General features: G+C 41.0%; 1 protein-coding gene across 1 annotated transcript in view; it reads left to right on the forward strand.

The window, feature by feature from the left end:
• The first annotated feature begins 662 nt into the window (after positions 1–662).
• The window catches only part of COL12A1 (collagen type XII alpha 1 chain), a 115,269-nt gene continuing 93,265 nt past the window's right edge, over positions 663–22,666 (forward strand). The window contains exons 1-11 of the mRNA XM_079716122.1: positions 663–912; positions 3,843–3,950; positions 11,090–11,206; positions 13,023–13,166; positions 13,597–13,656; positions 15,596–15,859; positions 16,034–16,198; positions 17,054–17,227; positions 19,018–19,308; positions 19,723–20,325; positions 21,494–21,766. Of these exons, the coding sequence (XP_079572248.1) occupies positions 3,878–3,950; positions 11,090–11,206; positions 13,023–13,166; positions 13,597–13,656; positions 15,596–15,859; positions 16,034–16,198; positions 17,054–17,227; positions 19,018–19,308; positions 19,723–20,325; positions 21,494–21,766 (2,164 nt within the window). The 5' untranslated portion in view covers positions 663–912; positions 3,843–3,877. The remainder of the gene's footprint in view (positions 913–3,842; positions 3,951–11,089; positions 11,207–13,022; positions 13,167–13,596; positions 13,657–15,595; positions 15,860–16,033; positions 16,199–17,053; positions 17,228–19,017; positions 19,309–19,722; positions 20,326–21,493; positions 21,767–22,666) is intronic.

Below are 22,666 nucleotides of genomic sequence, written 5' to 3' on the forward strand. Positions count from 1 at the left end.
CCCCTCTCTGAGCCCCGCGCAGGCGACCATCCGGGTTTCCAATCGCCGCAGACTGAAAAAGACAGAAGGCGCCGCGTGCGCAGACAGTTACTTAATGGAAACCCTGTAAATGGGTTTTAAGTGCACCCAGGACGGAAGGGGAGGAAGGTGTAGGTGGTGACGGTGGGGGATGGGGCTACGATGGCGGGGGTGTCCGTCGCATCCCCGCAGTTCTGAAAACGAGAGCCGCGTACTTCCCTCCCGTCGTTCTTAATTTAGAAAAATAAATTTATTGAAGAAAATCGTACGGAGAGGGAAACCCGAGCTCCCCCGCCCGCCCCAAGCGGAGGAGTGAGCGGATTCCCTTGGCAGTGAACCCGGCTGCGGCTGTCCCCCGCCCCGCTTCCTCCTCCCCCTTCCCTGCCCCCCTCCCTCCTCCCCGGCGGGGCACCGCTACTACGGCGATCGCCACCTCACGCAGAAGGAATGCTCGAAGTATGCACACGTTCCCAAAAGTAGACCTCCTTCACCGCCGGAGGAGCATACATCACCCCGTGGCAGCCGTCCACCTTCTCAGGCGTTTCGTAACTGAGTAAACTGAGAGCTGGGAACAGCCCTCTATTAAGTAGCCCGCGGCGCGGAGCCTCTTCCCACTCGACGAAGGCGAGCCGCCCCAGACGCGTCCGCGCGCAGGCAGCTGCGGTCCCAGGCCGTCTCCGCCTGCCCTGCGGCGCCCGCCTCTCCGCCCGGGATCCTCCTTCTCTTCCTCGTCCGCGCCGGTGGCCCTGCCGCTGCCCACCTCCGGGCAGCCGCCGGGTGCGCCCGGAGCGCAGCGCCGATTGCCGGGGCGCGCGGGGGCCACACCGAGGGCCGGCTTCTAACGACGCCGGGAAGCCGCTATCGCCGCCGCTACCTCGGTCACCACCGCCTCAGGTCGGTCAGGCTTCCGGCCCCGTCACCTCGTCCCTTCCAAAGAGAACTAGGGACACTTGCTTCTAGCCTCTTCCCTGCTCGGTTCTAAGCCACTAAGGAGCCCGAGCGGGGACCGTTTGGGCTTGTGCCTGAGATCTGCCGGGTATGCTGAGCTTTTTGTGATTCGTCTGAGTCATTGAGGGGGAACGAGCTGTAGGTTTTCTGAAGAGCTGATGCAGGGAGGCTGTGCGCGCGCAAAGCACCCCGTTCGATGTGCCAGAGCGTGCAGGGATTTCGTCTATAGCTGCTTCGCTGAAGTTGACGCGGGGCGCGCCGGGTCCCGGGGCCGCCAGTCCCTCAGGGCCTCGCGGCTGCCGCGGTGCCGCGCGCGCGCAGGGAAGGTGTTTTGGCGACGCACGGCGCGGAGTTCTTTGCGGGGCCGGCGGAGGGCTCTGCCCCTCGTCGAGGCTGCGTCGGTGTGTGTGGCATCCGGAGACAGACTCCCGGGCGAGTGATCTGGCTCCTTTCTCTGCTTTTCAAAGCATCCCACATGGCGGGTCAGCTCAGCTCTCGGGGACTCAGCTTTGGCCGACTTTATCCAGCTTCTGGAGACAGCTCCCTCCCCCGACCTCTCCCCCTCAGCGCGTAGGTGGACGCCCTACTCAGGGTCGTGGAACCTCTGGGGGAGTTCCCATCCCATATCCAAAGAGGGTAGGGATCAGAGAGTTATTTACGGAGCGGGGACTGTAGCCAGGCAGCAGAAGAGGTACAGCAAAGCAGGCACCCGTAGGGACCCGCCGGTGGTCCTCTCGGGGCTTTCCGGGACCCCTTTCCCCCCAACTCACCCCAGAGTATGTGGCCTTCTGAAGTGTGCTGGAACGCTGGGGAGGGACGGGGCAAGAAAGGAAATGAGCGCTAAACTCGGTCCTTGGGTAACGAGTGTCAAGGTCGCTGTGGGGGACGCGCAGGGGATCTGGAGGCACCCCGCAGGGTAGGGGTGAGGGTGTCATTTCCTTTTTTAACTTGACAAGGGAGTTAAAGGAATTGGCCTTTTCCAGCGGAGAGGGGGGAGGGGACGAGCTGGCAGGAGGAGATGAATCCCGTAAGTCTCCTACCCCTTTCCCCACCCCCGCAATTGACTCGTATTCATTCATGTGGGTGAAGTGAGGGAATCGCTGCCACGTAGGGGCGGCCGCTTTCAGATTTTATGTCTGAGAGTGCTCAGTGAAGTGCTGCTAAACATTCATATAAATATTTTGGCTAAAAGGAGAGAAAACTTTTTTTTTTTTTAACCTAGGTGTGGAATGCCTGGCTGGCTGGCCGAACTGATTCTATGTTCAGATAACCCCGAGACATGATTCCTTGTGCCGCTGAGTCAGGTAGCCGATAGGTGGCGCTCTAGACCCAGGCAATAGCCCTTCCACTACTCAGGTTTTTGTAGCTAGGGCAGAGGTTAAAAAAAAAAAAAAAAAAAAAGCAGCGCACGGTTTTTCGGTGGGTCGACTGTCAGCCTTTAACTTTTCTCGAGCATGACTGCCAACTGAGTTGGAAATTATTATAGCAAAGTTAAGGCCAGATGACGGGACAATGGGCCAGTCTCACCTCTTGCTTTTCACTGTTGTAGAAAAGGGTTAGAAATGTCAAACAGTTGTTCATTAGGAGGAAAGAAATTGCTAGAGTTCTTGGATCCCCAGAGCAGCGACAAAAGTTTAATCTTGGCTTCATAAAAAGGAGCTCCGGGCAATTTGGCAGGCCTGTTCATCAGCCATTTAAAATGCAATTTACACTCAGGCCCAGGAAAGCTGCCCTAATACATTGTGCCAATAATTTGGAAAGACATGGTTGGAGGTTGTCAGTTTCTTTTCTCAAAGAGGGCTCGACCTTTGGCTCATTTTTGGATTCCCAAGCATGACTTCTTTTTTCACGGAGGCCTGGTGTGTTACCTTACAATCATTTATGTACCTCAGAATCAATTCTCTGTTTAGGTTTTGCTTCTGGCAACCCCCCACTTTTAAGTCCGTTGCTAGTAGCTTTTGTCTCTGAATTGGACCTTAGAATATTTTGGAAGATTTTCTTCTACTGACACGGGTTACGCACCTACTGTGTGCTGGGAACCACAAAAGACGAATAAGACTATTTGTCTTTAAAGAATTAATAACCTAGTTACAGAATCAAGAAAAATCACTGTAGAATGTATTCTCCTCCTGAGCATATAAGCCTGTAACCTTCTGGAATAAATGAACAGTTAAATGAGAAGATTAATTATTACTGAGAATTTTATTAAAACATGTCCTGGGAAGACAGGAAAGAGTGCTGTCTCTTGTATTGCCTTTCCCTTTTTATTATGTATTTTAGAGTTGGTTTTTTTCCTCATCTTGAGTAAAAGATTTATCAGCTGTGAAGACAACATAGCTAGCAGGGGGTCAACTTTCTCTTGGTCTGTACATATTTCTGTATAATCCATGTCAGACCTTCAAGAGCTGCATATTTGTAGGCAGAACAAAATGAAGAAAAAAAGAGAGTAAAAGAGGTTTATTATACTCTTCCAAATTACCCTGAGACCACTAAAGTACCGTTACCTAAAGAGTTCGGCAGCTAGGAAAAAACGGCTGGCCAACTAAAACCCCCAGCTGGAAGAGGCATTTGGTTGAGTCAGGGAAAAGATGACCTCTGAATTAGCCATCACCCAGGGGGATGGAGTTATGTGGGGCGTGGACCAGCCTCCAGGAAAACAGGACCCTCTTTAAACTTGAACTCCCTCCCGTGATTAAACTGCTGCAGATGAACTTGACTTACACTGCTTCACAATAGGCGCATTATATGCTGGTCTGGGCCCTATGGTTGTTAAGGCAGATCTGGTCGGGGCCTGGCCCGGGTCCAGGCTCCAGTTCTAACCTGGCTCCCGGCCTGCCCGGACCCGGTTCTGACGCCGTCACTGCTTCCTCCCGCAGATCCCTTCATGCGGCTGTGAGCCCCGAGGCCGAGCATGCGGACCAGGCTTCCCCCAGCGCTCGCCGCCCTGGGCGCGGCCCTGCTCCTGTCTTCCATTGAGGCAGAAGGTAAAAGGCTCTTCCCTCCTTCTCCCCCGTGACCATGCAGAACTCTAGAAAGGAAAGAAGCAGATCTCTCTTGTCTCTGTTGCTTGCTCTGTTTCTCCCTGCGCTTCGTGTGTTCTCCAGGGGTTTCTCTCCTTCGGAGAAACGCCCCCTTCTCTGAGGTCTGTCCGTTTCCCAGCTCTCAGGTCCCGCTCTTTCGCATTCTGCTTAAGCCGTTCCGTACAGTGCTGTGTGCCCTCCTTGCTCTGGTCTCTGCGGTGTGCTGTCCACACTGCCACCGACACGGCCGCCTTCCGAGAGGACCAGCCGTCCGGGAGGGGGCGACGGCTGCACCCAGCTCTGCGGGACGAACACCTCCGGGGGGTACCCAGGAGCCCCGGAGCGCGGGCGCGCTCGCTCGTGCGCGTGGCTGGTTAGCACCTGGCTCGGGACTGCGACCTCGGTGACAGCACGCAATAAAAGACTCCAACAGCGCCGGCTCTGCGCGTCTGTGTGTTTTGTGGGGAGTCCAGTCGGCTAGGCGGGCGGTGCAGGCAAATGGGGTAGCAGCCCAACCGCCCAGGGGGCTGGCGGGCCAGCAGAGATCCGGGACGCGGGGTGTGTTCTCGCGGCCCGAGGTCGCCGCTGTCTCTGTTTGGTTCGCTGGGCTACGAGACCCGTAGCCCAAGCCCAGGCCCAGCCCCACGCGAACAGGTTGGGTCTGGGCCAAGGTTCTCAAGCTAGGAAGCTAGCGGGCGCCTGGCAAGCTGGGCACCACCTAGCCCTCCCTCCTTCCCTCAGCTTCAGACCTGAGTGCGGAGTCGGTCAGAGGCTCGGAGATGGGTCTCAGAGCCTCAGGGTCTGCAAAACGGCTCAGTACGCTCCAGCCCTTGGAAAACGAAGGACTTCTGCTAGAGTTTTAACCTGGTTTTAGGCTTGCTGCGGTGTGCACTTGATGCCTTCCTTTCTCAGCATTCGCGGAACAAGCCCTTTCCGTATATTGACCCAAGAGGGGCTTCTGTGTCCTCTCAGTTATCGTTGGAGACCTGATAAACTAGATTCATTGTTCTGCAAGGTAAATGGGGGTAATACCATAAAAGACATCTTAAAAAATATATACTTTTTTTCCAATGCAGAAATGCCCCCCCCCCATGAAATTAAGGGAGAATAGCAATACTTCTGTGTGGGTCAGTGTGGAAGGGGGGTGGGGAGGTTTGTGTTTCTTAGAGGCTGTGGGGAAGTAGAGTTGTTTCATGACCACACTGAGCTTTTCAAAAACTTTCTATTGTGCTTGATTCTCGAGTTCGAGACTGCAGGTACAAAAGCCTAAGATTGGGCAAAGCAGAGAGTCTTCAAAATGTATGGCTTGTTCAGAAAAGTGAGGGAAACTTGCTGGCTCTTCTTATCTGATTAATACTTGATGAATGTAGAGGCTTTTCAGAGTGGCCTCTGTGGAGTAATATTCAGATGAGATTGACTTTAATGTTCCTTTCTATGTCGTTGTTAGGAAGGAATTTCACTTGAGGAACTTCTGGAAGCCCTACTAAAGATATTTTTAGATAATTCACTAAAGTGGCGTATTTATTGCTCATTAAGAAAATAGTTAGTTGAAAATCAGAAAGGGTTGAGAATTCTTAGGACAAGAATTGGGTTGGAAATGATGCAAATGGAAAAAAATCATTTCTGAATTGGATAATGGCTGGTTAGCAAAGTGCAGTCGAAAAGAACATTTTACTCTACATTACTGATTGTTTCTGTATTTCTCATAATTTATCTTTTAGATTTGTATTTATTTCCACATTATACAGCTCTTTCTTTTGCTTTCTTAAGCTGTTTCTCTTCTTGTCTCTCACCCCCTTAGTCCAGCATTTAACAGTGATCCTTTTGTAAGATTTATTACTTGGAGGGGGCCTTATTCTAGTTTGGCAGTGTCAAATAGAAATAGATTGTGAGCCACAGATGCAAGCCACATATGTAACTTAAAATCTTCTGGTTATGACAGTAAAAAAGGAAAAAGAAACAGGAGAAATTAATCTTTATAACATATTTCACTTAACCTAATATATCCATAATATTACCATTTTAACATGTAATCAATATAAAAGTTATTAGTAAGATATTTTGCATTCTTTGTAACTAAGTCTGAAATTGGGTATGTATGTTATGCTTGTAGCGCATTTTATCTGGACTGACCACATTTCAAGTGCTTGATAGCCACGTGTGGTTCGTGGCTCCAGTACTGGACAGCAAAGCTCGGGTGTTAATTACTAAGTGGCCCCAGGAGCCTGGGAAGGGCTAACAAAGTTTGTGGCCAAGGCCTTTCTGGGGACAATGGGCTGCAAACAGAATTTCTCTGAAGTATTTCTGATGGCACATTTCACAAATTCAACTCGCAGCCCTGCTTCTTGATATGTTATTTTGATCTTAGTTCAAAAGTAGCCATTGTGGAGGGTGGGAGGGAGACGCAAGAGGGAGGAGATACGGGGATGTATGTATATGTGTAGCTGATTCACTGTGTTATACAGCAGAAACTAACACACCATTGTAAAGCAATTATACTCCAATAAAGATGTTTAAAAAAAAAAGGGTACATTAAAAAAAAAGTAGCCATTGCTACTTTTCTTTCCCTTTTGCAACTCATACTTGTACTCTTGCATTCATACTATTTTCCAGTCAATTTCTACTTACTTTTTTTAATATGTTGAAAGCTCAATACCTTTAATTAAAAGGTTTTGGCCTTCACTTTTTGCATTGCTCCTTTTTGATAGGGGTACCACCTTTGTCATGTTGTTTTCTTCTACCTACTTATACAAGGAACTTTATTTTTCATAATACAGTATTTGTTCCATAGAAATAAGAGTGAAAATGATTTTTTTTGCTTTTAGTATTTGTAATTTTTAGCTACAGCATAGACTTTATTAACCTTATAACCTGGCCAGTGGTCTGTAAGATCTAGAATGTGTGACTTATTTTTGGTTCCTGTATCATATAGTATATAAACTGCCATTTAGAAAATTTAACACTTTGCATTTAAAGATTAATGGCCAGTGTTCCCTGAGAATTAGACACCTTTCTAGTTAATCTAGAATTTGAGATGAACATATGTTTTGTAAAAAATAGAGCTGTAATTTTAGTAAGTCTGATTTGTAGTTCATAATATATAATGAACGATTGGATATTTTTAATTCATGAGTGAGTTGAAGTCATAAGCTTTAATTATCTTACGTCTAGGTTAAGAGGCTAATTAATGTATATTTCTATAATCCTGTGTCTAACTTATGTTCTAACAGAAATTTCAAACTCGACGGGAACTTATAGATCATCTATTCTAATTGTCTCATTTTCCAAATGAGAAAATGAGGACCAGAGAAGCTGAATAACTCAGTCAACTAACCTGATTGCCTAGGGACAAGGCATAGACAAGACCCAGGTCTTCTAGTCCCAGTTTTGTGCTAGTTTGCCCACACTGTGCTGCTTTCTTGCTTGAAAATGGGTCAACCCAGTCAGTTTCATGAAAGGATGCATTTTGTAATCTGTACAGAATAATTTATTACTTGTCTAAAAGATTAACTTTTCAACTGCTTATTTTTGGTATCTTATAAACACAGATGAAATGAGTATCTGTATCATGGCAGAGATCATTAAATTTATACTAGCTTTGGGTGGAAAATTTAAACTAATACATACTGAATATAGTAAAACCACACTTTGTGCACTTCTCAATGTTTCTGCCATTAAGGTAGTACCCTTCTCAGTGTTGCTATCACAAAGATTAGACTAAAGGTCTTACTGGTTCATCAAGATGATAGTTTAGTAGTGTGTTCTCAGTTTTCCTTTACCTTTAATACACTTTATACACTTGCCAAATCTTACTAGACTAATCTCCTCCCACCTGTCCGTCCATCCATCCATCCATCCATCCATCCATCCATCCATCTCTGGGTAAACTTTTATGTCTTCCTCTTGGCTGCCAGAATTAAAAACAATGTTTTGTAAATAATTATATTTCAAGGTAGATACTTTGGTTTCAAAATTGCTTGAACAAGTTGTAAAGTTAATATACCAAATTCTATCTGTATCTGAATTGGAGATGTCTGAATAGCACATATTTATTGTTGACCAGGCATCAAATAAAGGTTTTTTATAGAGTAGAGAAATACTTATGTATATTTTAATAGGCAAATACATATCAATATTGGTTTCTAAAGTCAATCTTTCACTCAAATATTTCTTATTTTTTACATTTAAGCCAGTATGGTAGGAAACTGTATGCTCTGGAGTCAGACTATGGGATCAAAGTTTTGCTGCTTATTAGCTGTGTTAACCCTTCCAAAGTTCACTGACTCACCCATTAGTCAGGGATAATTAGGCAACTCTTCTGGGTGACCATGAGAAAAGAAGGAGACAATCTATAATGTGACTAGCTCTCTGCCTGTCACAGAAGAGACACTCAGCAAATGCTAGCTATAATTATTCCTAAAAAGTCCTATATCCTGCCAATTTGTCTAAGGAAGATATCAGCAGAATGCAGCTTTCATAGCATAGCTTTTTGATAACAAAAAGCATTATTCATAAATATGAACTTAAACTGCCAGTGTTATGAATACTTAAAATTTTAGTTTCTTCACTATCAGTATTCAGTTTTATGAATATATATCTGATTGCTATCTTATTTATTTATAATTTTACTTCTATTTGTCTTCATTCAGATTCTTATTGTACACAACTATGACTCTTTACAATCATAATCCCTATGGAGATAGTTCATCTTAGAAATATTCTGGCATCTGCATAGACGCTGCTTGTAACAATGCAAGGGCAGTTGTGAATTATTTTTATATAAAATAAAAGATTTTCAAAGTTAATGAAAATACATTTCACATTGATTCAAGTTGACAGGGGTCCACACTCACACCTGCTTTATTATCTTTTTTCATGAAACAAACAAGCAAAATATATAAACAGAACGGCAAGCCTCAAAGGTTTTACAAGTGATAAAAGTGACAAGAAGAAAAGTGGACAGGGCTCTCTGTTGCACACATGCTGGTCGACCGTGCTCTCCTACTTTTGATCCCCAAGTACCACATCTGAGTTTCTATAAACACCTTAAAATCCTCTGAAATGTTAAAGACTTTTCCCAACAGTCAATCTTTCAGTTTTTCTGGAATCCTGGGCATTTGGAAATCAACAAGGTGGGCTGCTGCAGCCCATCAGCAGTTTTAACCTAATGTCTGCTGCTTCAGGTCAATTTCCTTGCAAGGTTGGTGGTACTGTTTTTCCATGTACTGATTTTTTTAAAAGCATGCTCAGGCCAGTTGTGTCTGCCTTTGCATTAAATTTGTCCTGAGCCATTGCTACTGGAACAATATTTTATAATGATATTCTTAATACCTATTGTCCTATTAACATCTGTTGCATGCTTGTTATACTAAGTGATGACTACCAGTAAACCTCACAAAATGGTTACAGACAGCAGAATGTTGAATAATTAAACTCTGCATGTAGATTAATAGTCTAATCTCACTGCCTGTGTATGGATAGTAAGAAAATAACATTCATTCCATTACTAGCGTATCCAATAAAAATAAAAAAGCCATCTCCTACAGTTGGAAGCAGCAGTTCATTAAAGCAAACATTTGCTTAATTTGTATAATTTCCATTAAAATGTGCTATTAATATTACATAAATACCTAACCCCAGTTAAATTCTATGACTCATGTCTCAAAGCTACTGCTCTAGTTCAATTGACCTTTAGGAAAACCTAAAAGGAGACTGTAATCTCTCAAAACAGAGACAAAAATTCTGACTCACAAGGAATACTTTCAATCTGAAACACTTTAAGAAGAGTATGGCGGAAAGTCATCTTATTGTGTTGACCTGCTTCAAGAGTAATAATTTTTAATGCATCGACCATGCACTGACAGTGAGTCAGTACAATGCTGCATGATGAGGCATGAACACTGCAGAGAGAATATCATTATAAAATATTTTTGGAATGTCTTTGTGTAATGACTATTGTACATGGAGGCTTTCATTCATTGTGGGAAACTAAAAACAAGTCAACATTTCATTGACACATGCATGATGCTGTACAGTTTTGTATGTAAACTATTGCTTTCTGTACTTTTCAATTATTCCTGTCATTGACTTCTCCAAGATTTACACGCAGTCATGTCTTCAGATTGCTGATCCTTCCTCACTATTTTCTTTAAGTTCTGTAAATAAATGTCCATAAATATACATTGATGTTGTCTTTTCATAATTAACCATTGTTTTGTAAAGGACCATACTGGCATTTTAATTTAAAATGCCACTTCTAGTATGGAGTATACCTGCTGCAAAGGAAAATAACAGGGTTGGTTTACACCTTGCAAACGTACAGCAAATTGGTGTAAACAGGCAGAATGTTTGTTAGTTTTATAAACATCTGTATATCACTCTTTATATACTTATAAATGATTGACATCCCTTATTACTATTTTTGAACATTGGTCTATATGAATACAAATATACATTTAAATGTATATTTCCTTGTGAGACATAACAGTGCTAAATTTCCCATGATTCCTCCTTTTTATTAAAATACATTTTTCATCTCTGCCACAGATTGAGAATTATCAAACAAAAATTAATAACAAGGCAATGATGCAGAGAATGAACCAAAATATCATTGATTCTTTTCCACATTATGGAAAAAATGTATTATGTCAGTGTTCTCACTTAACCTCTGTGGTTGTAAGCAGGTTGTGATTTGGCATGCTTATTCAAAATGCACTCAGCATGTATCGAAAGTTCCTTAATTGTTATGTGAATTGTTTGCATATGTGGTTATTATATGTGATTTCATTGTACCTGTATGTACTTGTATCCAAATATGTTTCTATTATGCTTGATTTTGCTGGCCATTCTTGGATGACCAAGCAACTCAAGAATCCAAAGTGTTTTGTGCTGTCTTCTGTAATATGTATACTCTCTGATGTTTTGTCACATCTTGTCAGCTTTTAATTTTATTCTTGTCCAACAAGATATCTTTTATATTTGTTGGAAACAAATTTATGCAAAGACAATTTTAGTAAGCTTTGCTCAACACAATTCTTTATTAATTAAATTGACCGTTTTGTGACATTGGAAAATGTAACTGATATCAACTCTCTCTCTTGCAGTTGACCCACCTTCAGACTTGAATTTTAAAATTATAGATGAAAATACTGTTCATATGTCATGGGCAAGACCACCTGATCCAATTGTGGGTTTCAAAATAACAGTGGACTCCACAACGGGTAAGTTTTGAGATGCTGGGATTTTAGGACAGAGACATCAAAGGTGATATAATCTGATCTTTTCCCCTCCTTCCATTTCATTATGAGGAAGCCAGGATCTAGAAAACCTGAGGGGTTTACCTAACGTCGCAAGATATTTGGTGGACTCAGATCTCCAGATTTCCAGCCCAGGACCCGTTATTATATTTTTATAGTGTTAGCCTTATTAACTTGGTTTCCTGTGCTAAGCTGTTGTTACTAAAAATAGACATTTTTCCCCCCAATCAGAATATTGCTGGTAATCTTTGCTTTTATAAAATAGAATGATCACTTCTTGACATTCTTCTTGAATCACTTAATCTGTCCAGCACTTCAAGTGACAAGTGATGAAGTGAGTTGTTACACCTTGCCCAGTGTCCTGCACACTTCAGTACTCAGGACACAGATTCTGGGATGGTGGTGAGCTGCCATGATGGAAGACAACGATTTACTAGATAGATTCTGTAGATCCTAAGGCTAAGAGTCTTTGAAAGAAGAAAACTTGTTTTGCTTGTTCTCAAAAGTTTTCTTTAGTACTCATGATGTTGCCCAAGTGTGCAGAACCCACCTCTGTTGATTAACTTTTATTTCTAATGTGGAATGGGAAAATAACCATTTTTACTAGCACTGGCCAAGTGGTAGGAAGAGGTCTGTATTGGCTGACAGAAGCAATAGATGATGTCGACATGACTTAGCACCAGAGCTGTGTTTACATACTCGTGGCCTTTAAAAAATACCACTGATTTTAAATGCTGATTTATCAGGGGATTGGGAAGCTGTGTTTTTCTCCCATATGATCTGAGAACTTAAAAAGTGATCAAGAATTTACTTTTTATTCCTTGAATATTTCTTCCCAAATATATTTGCCGTTAACTATTTCATTTATTCCAAAGCAGAAAAACAGTTGAAAAAGAGTTCATCTGGTTTCCAGATGTTGGAAATGACTGACTCCTATACTTTAAAAACTGACACTGAGGCCATTCAACCTAGCAGAGCCCTGGTATCTTATTTTCCCATGGGGGCCCTGGTGGGTTCTGCAATGCTCCACATGTAAACCTGGAGCATTTTCTTTTTTGATTATTTATGTTTTGATGAAAATTTAATATGTTTAAGAATTTTAAAAGTCACTTAGTCCCTAAGAACTACAGTGTTTCCTAATTGAATTGAGCATTATCATAATCTAGAAGGAAGTACATAATTGTCAATATATAAGGAAATGCTCAGTACACTGTACCTTGAAATGTTTGATACCTAGTTAAGTCAATTCAGAGGACCATGGTTACCCATTAGAGTATGCTTCCATCCCCCGCTGGAGTATGGAGGATGCACTTCTGTAGAAGAGGATGCTGTTTCCCAGTAGATGTTCCTTTTAGCCTATGGGGTTTGTTGTCTTTGAGTTGATTTTCAGCCCTTCTTTTTCTTTCAGTGCTCTCCTCAAATGCATCATTTAAAATTAAATTATTTTCTGCTTTATCTCTCATTTATAAAAAAATTTGTTATCTACCATTAATATTCAAAAATAATGAGAGATTTCTGTTTGATATTCTGGTATATCTTTAATCTAGAGGAATACTTGAGTCCTCAAACAAATATGGAATATGACTGTAACAAGTAAAGGCAATGCCAGTCCATTTATTGAATTTCTAGAATTCAAAATGTTTGTCTTGGAAGGCAGTAAAAAATAATGTTTGGGTATTCTAAAAAAATGTATATTTTGAATTTTCAGATTTTGAGTATATGTTATGTTATATGTGAAAAAAGGTTTGTTGCATTGATGTTTTTCTTTCTATATTTTCAGATGGGCCCACTAAAGAATTTACTCTTGCAGCTAGTACCACTGAAACTTTATTAACAGAGCTTATACCTGAAATAGAGTATGTGGTGACAATCACTTCATATGATGAAGTAGAAGAAAGTGTACCAGTTATAGGCCAATTAACAAGTAAGCACACATATAAAGTACTTTTATACCTTATATTTTGCAGAAGATTTCTCCAACTTTCAAATTTAAGTTGTTATTATGCAGAGTTAATTTATATCCATATTAACTATTCTTTCAGTGATCCTAGATGTTAGTAGCTGTGAATAACTCATTCCTGATTTATAATCCTGGTCTCTGGAAACAGCAGGAATATTATGAATGAAAACTGTTAAAAACATTAGGCTTTGCCAGACAACAATGTTAATATCCATTTTCAAATATATCTAAAATCTCCCTAAAAATAATTTATTTGCAAGGGAATGCTTATTTGGCTGTATTCTCTGACCAGCTGGGAATGGACCATACATTTGAAAGACAACGTACTTATTTTCTTCTTAGGAAGTGTTTGTATGGGTCCATTTCTTTTTGTAATAATCAAGTTTTGATTCAGTTCAAACAGGTGGCCCGATAAAGCCAGGCGAGAAGAAACCTGGAAAAACAGAGATACAAAGTAAGCATTTCCCTTAAGATTTGTGCTTGGCTTTGCAGAATTTATAAATGTAATATAAAGGAGATGTTCCAACTAGGTCCATAGTTTGATCTCACTCCTATATTAATTTCTGTAAGCTTTATCTACAAGAAGTACAGGCAATGTAATAGTAATGTATGACTAAGTGGTTATAACACCTACTTTCTGACTTTCTAACCATTCATTCTATGTACTAAATATTCTTTTTACTGGGAGTGTTTTCAATTTGTGTGTGTCCAAGTTCCCCTGCAGGATTTTGGCAGTAGGTGAGAAACAAAGCTCATCACTGGACTTAACTCCTTTCTCAAAGACAAACTATAGAAATAGGTGGTAGCTCAGGGATACATGGGAACTATAAGGCTGGACCACAGGGGAGATGCCCTCACAGTGTTTTCAGCAATTCCATTGCCATGAAAATTTATTTCTAGGTCTCTGTATATGTTATGCTTATTTCTAAAGTGTTTACATGGGCTTAGTTGGTGCAGTTGTAACCGTTTTCAGAGTCTCTGTAAGAACGTCTCTGATAAGTTGATGCATTTGTAATCAAATGAAAGCAATTTTATTGTCTGGTTTTGTGGCTTCTAGCCCCTTTTGGTGTTATACTGCTTTGTGTGACTTGCTGAGATGGAGCCTTGAAGGGTTTCTCGGACTTCTAATTTTGCCACCTTGTAAATTGGACTGGTGACTCAGGATAACAATAAAAAGATTGTGAACATGAAGTTCCCTTTATCCTGAATTTTTCCCGCCAGATCACTGTTTATAATCCTTTTTGATGTCTAATCATCTGAAGCGAAGTTTATAGTATGCAGTTACAATGCAAATATTTTCCCTGAATCATCAATATTTATTCTAAATCAAAGCATTATTCTAAATATTGACTTTCAGTAGGCTTAAGTTGGCCCATCAAATAGTATGCAAAAATTATTTAGGCATGCAAGTTGTACTGGCTTGCAAATTTCTCAGGACCTTTCCTCCTCTTCCTAGCCATATACTTCTCTTATTATCTACCAACTGACGGCAGGGACAAAAATATCTTCAGAAAATTCACTCAGCTTTGCCTTATGAATACAGATTTTCATAAAAACCAACCTGTTCCCCCCTCCCCACCTGACCACAGAGAGAGGGAAAAATGTGTTTGGTTATAAAGGCCAATTGTTGCATTTGTAGTGATTTAAGGGTACTACATATATTTTTACTTTTGAATGAAAATGTTTTCCCCCCGTTTTGTTTAGTACAAGAAGGTTTTAGTTGTCAAATTTAAATACCTTGATAATTAGGACAAGATATTATGGCTATTTTGCATCATATTTATACTTGTTGGTACTTCTGTTAAGACCCCATTAACCCTCTAGACTAACCAGCTGCAAACTTTAGACAATTATATTGTAAAATGCAGGAGAATGTTAAAAAAAGCTTTGCTCTTTTCTTCAACCCTACCGCATTTGCTTAAATGGTACAGCAATTGTTTTGTATTTATTGATCTCAGAATACCACGAATGAAAACACTTTGCTTACATTTCTTTTGTATGTCTCCTAGATATTTTATATAGTTTTTACTTGGAGAAAAGAGTGAGGATATAGTTATAAAAATAGACAAGTCAATAGCAACAATACTTGGGTCACAGGCTCTTGGAGAATGGATCATATATGTATCTGGTCTTGCACAATGTCTTATACAACAGTTTAAAGACATATAGTTGCAGAAATGCATGTTCACGAAGGTACTGAAAATGCTTCTATGTGTGCCAATAAAGTTTTACATTCTTTTGTGCATGTCAGTTGTGGTTAAAGAACAAGGTGAAAAGTTCTAATGAACAAAATGATTTTAGGAGCCAACCTTTTTGCCATGTTAGCTTGTATTCCTTAATGCTAGATAGATTTATTAGTGTGTCATTTAAAAAATATATCACATGTATTTCAGAATGCTCTGTCAGTGCCTGGACTGATTTAGTGTTCCTTGTGGATGGCTCATGGAGTGTGGGAAGAAATAATTTCAAGTACATTTTAGATTTCATTGCTGCTCTTGTGTCTGCTTTTGACATTGGGGAAGAGAAGACAAGGGTTGGAGTTGTTCAGTACAGCTCTGACACCAGGACGGAATTTAACTTAAATCAGTACTATCAACGGGATGAGCTGCTTGCTGCAATTAAAAAAATCCCATACAAAGGTGGCAACACGATGACAGGTATGTTTTTACAAATTGTGGTATCGTTTAAGATAAATGAAATGTCTATTTGGGAAAGAAATGATGGATTGCCCAAATTATCATATGTTAAATAATGTTGAAATTAATCCCATAGCTTTTGATTTTGGTAAAATTGTGTCACGAGGAACTGAACATATTTCTTTTTCATTTCAGGGGAAGCCATTGATTACTTAATCAAAAATACTTTCACGGAATCTGCTGGAGCAAGAGTTGGCTTTCCCAAAGTGGCAATTATTATTACAGATGGCAAATCCCAGGACGAAGTGGAAATTCCAGCAAGAGAGCTTCGAAGTATTGGGGTTGAAGTTTTCTCTTTGGGTAGGTCAAGTTTGGTTAAGTATTTTCATTTTAGAACTACTTTAATACTTAATGGCAGGAAGATGAAGGGTTGATTCCTCAAGGAAGGATTCTTTCTCAAGGAAGGAAAGCAGTTTTTACTGCATTTGATAGTGTAGTGTTAATCCAAACCAATTTTCTTTTTTATTTTTTTTTGCGGTACGCGGGCCTCTCACTGTTGTGGCCCCTCCCGTTGCGGAGCACAGGCTCCGGACGCGCAGGCTCAGCGGCCATGGCTCACGGGCCCAGCCGCTCCGTGGCATGTGGGATCTTCCCAGACCGGGGCACGAACCCGTGTCGCCTGCATCGGCAGGCGGACTCTCAACCACTGTGCCACGAGGGAAGCCCCAAATCATTTTTGAGTAAAAGTTCTGCTTATCTATTTCTCTCACGTAACTCATTTAGCATATGCATTAAGTAAGGCAGTAGTCACATTCTTTGTCAACACTCTGCTTTTCAAAGAATGCTGGGCCAATGATTCTAATAAAGATCCTCCTTGTATTATCATTAAGTGTTTTTTATGTTTCCTCTCTTATGTAACACTTGAAGAATTCAGAGGGTTCCAGCTCATTCAGGACTCTGGAAGAAAAAAGTCTTATCTTTACAGATGGCAGGGACAAATGATGGCATGGTTGGCATGAGAGCCCACTCTGTTTTACCAACCAGTCCTTTGCCTCTTTGGCCATGTTGCGTGAAATGGGAAAATGCTTTTGTCATTTCAACAGTTGCACGTTCATTAGGATGCAAAACAATTCCAGTTTATGACTGAATAGGACTTGAAAATGTCTTTACTTCCCACATTTCCCTTCCCATATCTTTGTCCTATTTTTTTTTAAGGCATTAAAGCTGCAGATGCAAAAGAACTCAAACAAATCGCTTCCACACCTTCACTAAATCACGTTTTCAACGTGGCCAACTTCGATGCGATTGTGGATATTCAGAATGAGATCATCTCCCAGGTGTGCTCAGGTGTGGATGACCAGCTTGGGGAATTGGTCAGTGGAGAAGAAGGTGAGTGAATTGTTGGGTGTTCCCATGTGTCCCCCTCTTCCATTACTTGAGAGAAGTTACGGCTTCACAGGCAGAGGGACATTTAGTTTAGCATTCTGTTTCTATTAAATGGCGGAGGAAAAGAGTTTCCATCACCATACTCGGCATAGTGTTTTCAGGGCTCTTAGGAATATTTCAAAGATCAGTCAGTTTGATCCTCCCACATTTGGAAAATGCTTCCATTTTATCAGTCATTGCTTTTAAATACATGGGAGAGAGAAAAGACATTTCATAAGCATCCTTTGGAGTATTAAAAAGTCACAGTTTCCATAATTGTTCGCCTCTTAGCCTAAGAATTCACAGCTGATTAAAGATAAGTTCTAAAGAGCTACATCTTCAATCATATAAACTCTTTAATCTACAAACCCCAAGTATTTTGGCAATGTTCATTGGCTCTCATTTGTTTCAGAACTCCTTCTTATTATTTCATGGGCTCTGAATCTCTTTCTTTGTTTTACTGACTAATGTCTGATTTTTTGCTCTGCTTTATTACAAAATCCACCCCCGCCCAGCTTTCCCCTGGTCAACCTCTCTTTACTCAGTCTTTTAAAACATTCAAGTTTTTCACCTTCACTAGGGTGTGTGTGCGAGGTTAGGCCAAAGTTTGGTTCTGCCTCCGTTTGAACTCTCCCTGGAAGGGGTGTGGGCTGCGTTGCAGGCGTTCGCGGTCATTTTTGGGGCCTTCTCTCTGTTGCTGGCAATCTCCTGAGACTTCTGCTCCCCAGCACTGTCTCCGCATCACTCCAGAGCTTTGCCTAAACTTCCAGTTGGCACATCCATTGCTTTCCTCCCACTGCTTCTCACTTCTTTAGGCATCATTTTTATGGACTACATCTGACTGCCTTTTTGAGAAGACAGTGAGTAACCTTGTACATATTTTATCATCCACAGTTGCAGCCTGACTTATAAAAACTTAGAACTATATCTTCTGGGAAACTGATTCCACTGGCAAATCTAAAACTTTGAAGATTTGGTCTGAAATAGCTTAAAATACTTTGTTATCTGCCAAGTATTGGATTGGCTGAAAAGTTCGTTCGGAACATCTTAAGGGAAAAACCCGAATGAACTTTTTGGCCAGCCCAATACACGCATATGTTCTACACTGAGTAAGGATAGAACATTTTTAGATTATCAGTATTTGCTTGTCAATATGCATGTTGTAAACCATTGTTTCACCCCTGTTTGGTGGCATTATGAACAAAGCTGAACTTTTTTTCTTATCTTGAATAAGTGGAAATACAATTGCTTAAGATGATAAGAACCTGTCATTTAAGAACTGCTGAACTCTTTATCTTTCTTGGCATATTATAAAGTATCTTAAATATTACATTATTATGCTTATATTACTATTAAAAGAGAAGAACTTTCTAAAGCATTGAGTAAGTCATTGATTTAACAAATATTCATCAAGTGCCTCCTTTGGTACCTGAATAAAGGCAATGAGTGTAATACCAAAACCAGAATGGAAAATCTTGGTCCTAGAGAATGAATTAGGCATCAGATGTCCTATTATTAATTTCTCCAAGGACTTCTTTTTCCCTAAACTTCTCATCTCCCTGATTAAAATTCAGGCACTGAGTCTCTTTCGGTTTGATGGGTACAGGTGGAAGTGGGGGACTGGGATTGGGGAACTTTTCCTGATGCATTCATGATTAATTCAAATAAGGAAAATTGAGGTGCAAACATGAAGACCTCATTAACAGGGCTGCATCTCACTGTTTTTAATCACTCTTCTGCTCGTTATTTTGTAGTTGTTGAACCTCCTTCAAATTTGATTGCCACGGAAGTCTCATCAAAATACATTAAGCTAAGTTGGAATCCATCTCCTAGCCCAGTGACTGGCTATAAAGTTCTCCTTACACCCATGACCACAGGAAGCCGACAGCATGCTCTGAGTGTGGGTCCTCAGACGACCACACTCAATGTTCGTGACCTCTCAGCAGACACAGAATACCAGATCAGCGTTTCTGCCATGAAGGGATTGACATCCAGTGAACCGGTTTCAATAATGGAGAAGACTCAGCCAATGAAAATTCAAGTGGGTGAGTTAATGGGTGTATCACTGAGTTTGGAATACCTGAAGGTCCATTTGATAGTATGCCTTCCTTGTTCAGGTTTAGTTTTAAACAAAATGTTTGCAATAGTTTTCTTTTAAGGAAGGCTGCTTACTAAGAAAACCGGATCCCATAGGCCTTCCATATCTGAGGTTCCGTATCCACAGATTCAACCACTGTGTGGTCTGACGTTGGTTGAATCTGCAGATGCCGAATCCGCGGATCTGGAGGGCTTACTTCCCTGTGCCATTTTATAGAATGGACTTGAGCATCCCTGGAGTTTGGTTTGGGGAAGGAGGTCCTGGAACCAATCCCCCAAGGATGCAGAGGGGCAGCTGTATCTATATTTTATTGATTAATTTGTATTTGTTGAACTTTAATGGTCTTTCTTTCTTTTTACAGAATGCTCACGTGGTGTGGATATAAAAGCCGATATTGTGTTTTTGGTTGATGGTTCCTATAGCATTGGGATTGCAAACTTTGTTAAAGTTAGAGCCTTTTTGGAAGTTCTCGTAAAAAGTTTTGAGATTTCACCAAATAGGGTACAGATAAGTCTTGTCCAGTACAGCCGGGATCCTCATACTGAGTTCACATTGAAAAAATTCACCAAAGTTGAAGATATAATTGAAGCAATAAACACCTTCCCCTACAGAGGAGGATCTACCAACACTGGGAAAGCAATGACTTACGTTAGAGAGAAAATATTCGTGCCGAGCAAGGGTTCAAGAAGCAACGTCCCAAAGGTCATGATTCTAATCACGGATGGAAAATCTTCTGATGCTTTCAGAGACCCAGCTATAAAACTAAGGAATTCAGATGTTGAAATCTTTGCAGTTGGTGTGAAGGATGCTGTTCGCTCAGAATTAGAAGCCATTGCCTCTCCTCCTGCTGAGACCCATGTGTTCACAGTGGAAGATTTTGATGCTTTTCAGAGGATATCTTTTGAACTCACACAGTCTATCTGTCTTAGAATTGAGCAAGAATTGGCAGCTATAAAGAAAAAAGGTCAGTCGACTTTGTAAAGTAAAAGTTATCTCTTCATGAACAAAGCATTTTTGGTTCTAAAATTGTGGATAATATGCTTTGTCAATTCTTTTTATCTATAGGAAAAAGTAACTTTCCTATGTTATTGAAAACTACTGAACTTAGCTCATTTAGCTCTGAGATATGACTTTCTCCTGGGTGTGGGTCAAGTATTTATTGGTGAAAAAGCTGTTTATCCTAAGAGTCATGAGCTGTTTTTGATCTTAGATCCTCAGTCAAGGCGGGGAACCAGCTTTATCAAACCCATTTGTCGCATCCAGTTCAATAACCACGAATTGAATGTGTACCATGTGTTAGATGCTGAGCTAGTTGCTTTGAATCAAAGGTGACTGGAACATTGTCCTGGATCTTTGAACCCTCCTTATGCATTCTCTTTCCTGGACCATTTTTGGGCATCCTTCCTCACATCTGGAATTCCCTATCCTTTTTTCTTCATTTGTCCAAATTCTGTTTTTCAACATTCGATTAAAAGTCCCATCTCTTTCCTCAAGCTTCTTAACTGTTCTAGGGCTATAACACTTATCACTTATAGTCATTTGGCATCCAAATATACTACTTTCTTTTGTTAATAACTTTACACTCTCTTGTCTCTCCAATTTGATTGTATGTCCCCTAAGGATAGTGAGTGTGCCTTAAACATTGTGCCTTCCTATGATTTAGTTTAATAAATATTCTTTTGTTAGGAAAAAAATTTTAAATTATTACTTTGAAATATCTGTCTACCACCAAAGGTTAATATCTGATTGCCCGGGATGAATGGGAACATTTTGATGGTTCATTTTAGGTCTGTTACTGTTTTAAGTATTCCAGTTGTGGGCAGGACAACTCCATTAGTGCTTTGTCTTAAGAAGCTCAAAACTCTAATTCAGTTTTAACTGGTTATTTAAACACATAACTTAGTATTATGAATGGTCAAGACAAATGATCAGGGCCTCTTTGTGGGGCTGTGCATGAGAGGCTTTCTCTCAGTGGTCTTGTGTGCAACGTTTACTCAGTGCATTGGTCTCAATGACCACTCTCCCAAATGAATGTAAGCCATTTGAAAAAGTGTGTAGTCATTAGGTCCATTTTTGCTTTATAGATTTAAAAATTTTAACTATGTCCTTTTTTTGTTTTTTTTCCTTAACAGCTTATGTGCCTCCAAAGGATCTTAGTTTTTCTGAGGTCACTTCCTACAGTTTGAAAACCAGTTGGTCTCCTGCTGGAGAAAATGTGTTTTCATACCACATCACCTACAAGGAGGCTACTGGGGATGGTGAGGTGACAGTGGTGGAGCCAGCCTCGAGCACAAGTGTCATTCTCAGCAACTTGAAGCCAGAGACCCTGTACCTGGTCAACGTGACCGCGGAATACGAGGATGGCTTCAGTACACCCTTAGCTGGAGAGGAGACCACTGCAGAAGGTGTGAGAGGGTTCTCCACTGTTTTCCCCAAACTAACAGTTTATTGTAGAACAAAGTTACCATTTGAAATAACCATCTGCTTTATAGTCCAACACTGTGAATGCCCTTGTAAGATTCAGTACCTTTAAAACACAGCTAATCTTTATTTATTTATTTATTATTTATTTATTATTTATTTTTAGCTGTGTTGGGTCTTCGTTTCTGTGCGAGGGCTTTCTCTAGTTGCGGCGAGCGGGGGCCACTCTTCATCGCGGTGCGCGGGCCTCTCACTGTCGCGGCCTCTCTTGTTGCAGAGCACAGGCTCCAGACGCGCAGTCTCAGTAGTTGTGGCTCACAGGCCTAGTTGCTCCGCGGCATGTGGGATCTTCCCGGATGAGGGCTAGAACCCGAGTCCCCTGCATTGGCAGGCAGATTCTCAACCACTGCGCCACCAGGGAAGCCCTCATAAATCTTTTTAAAAAGAGAAAGACTCTTAAGTAAAAGACCCTAGATTTATTGTGATGAATTTGAGGTTGAGACACAGAGAACTGTTAATAATTATGGAACTAACTCTGGAAATACTGCTTATCTAGCATTTTCTGTCCCATGTACCAACAGTGTCGTGTTCAGATACTTCTGAAATTACCAAACTTCTGATGGCGAATATATATTACCAAAATTTTTTTCTTTTTTAAAATTGTGGTAAAATATACATGTCTATACATAAAACATAAACTTGACCGTTTTAACCATTTCAAGTGTACATTTCAGTGGCAATTAATACATTCAATGGTTGTGGTAACATCACCACATTCATCTCCAGAACTTTTTCATCTTGCAAAACTGAAACTCTCTACCTGTTAAACAATAACTCTCCATTCCTGCTACCCTCTGTCCCCCTGACCATGGCAACAAACATTC

This window comes from Hyperoodon ampullatus, assembly GCF_949752795.1.
Source record: "Hyperoodon ampullatus genome assembly, chromosome: 12".
Lineage (NCBI taxonomy): Eukaryota > Metazoa > Chordata > Mammalia > Artiodactyla > Ziphiidae > Hyperoodon > Hyperoodon ampullatus.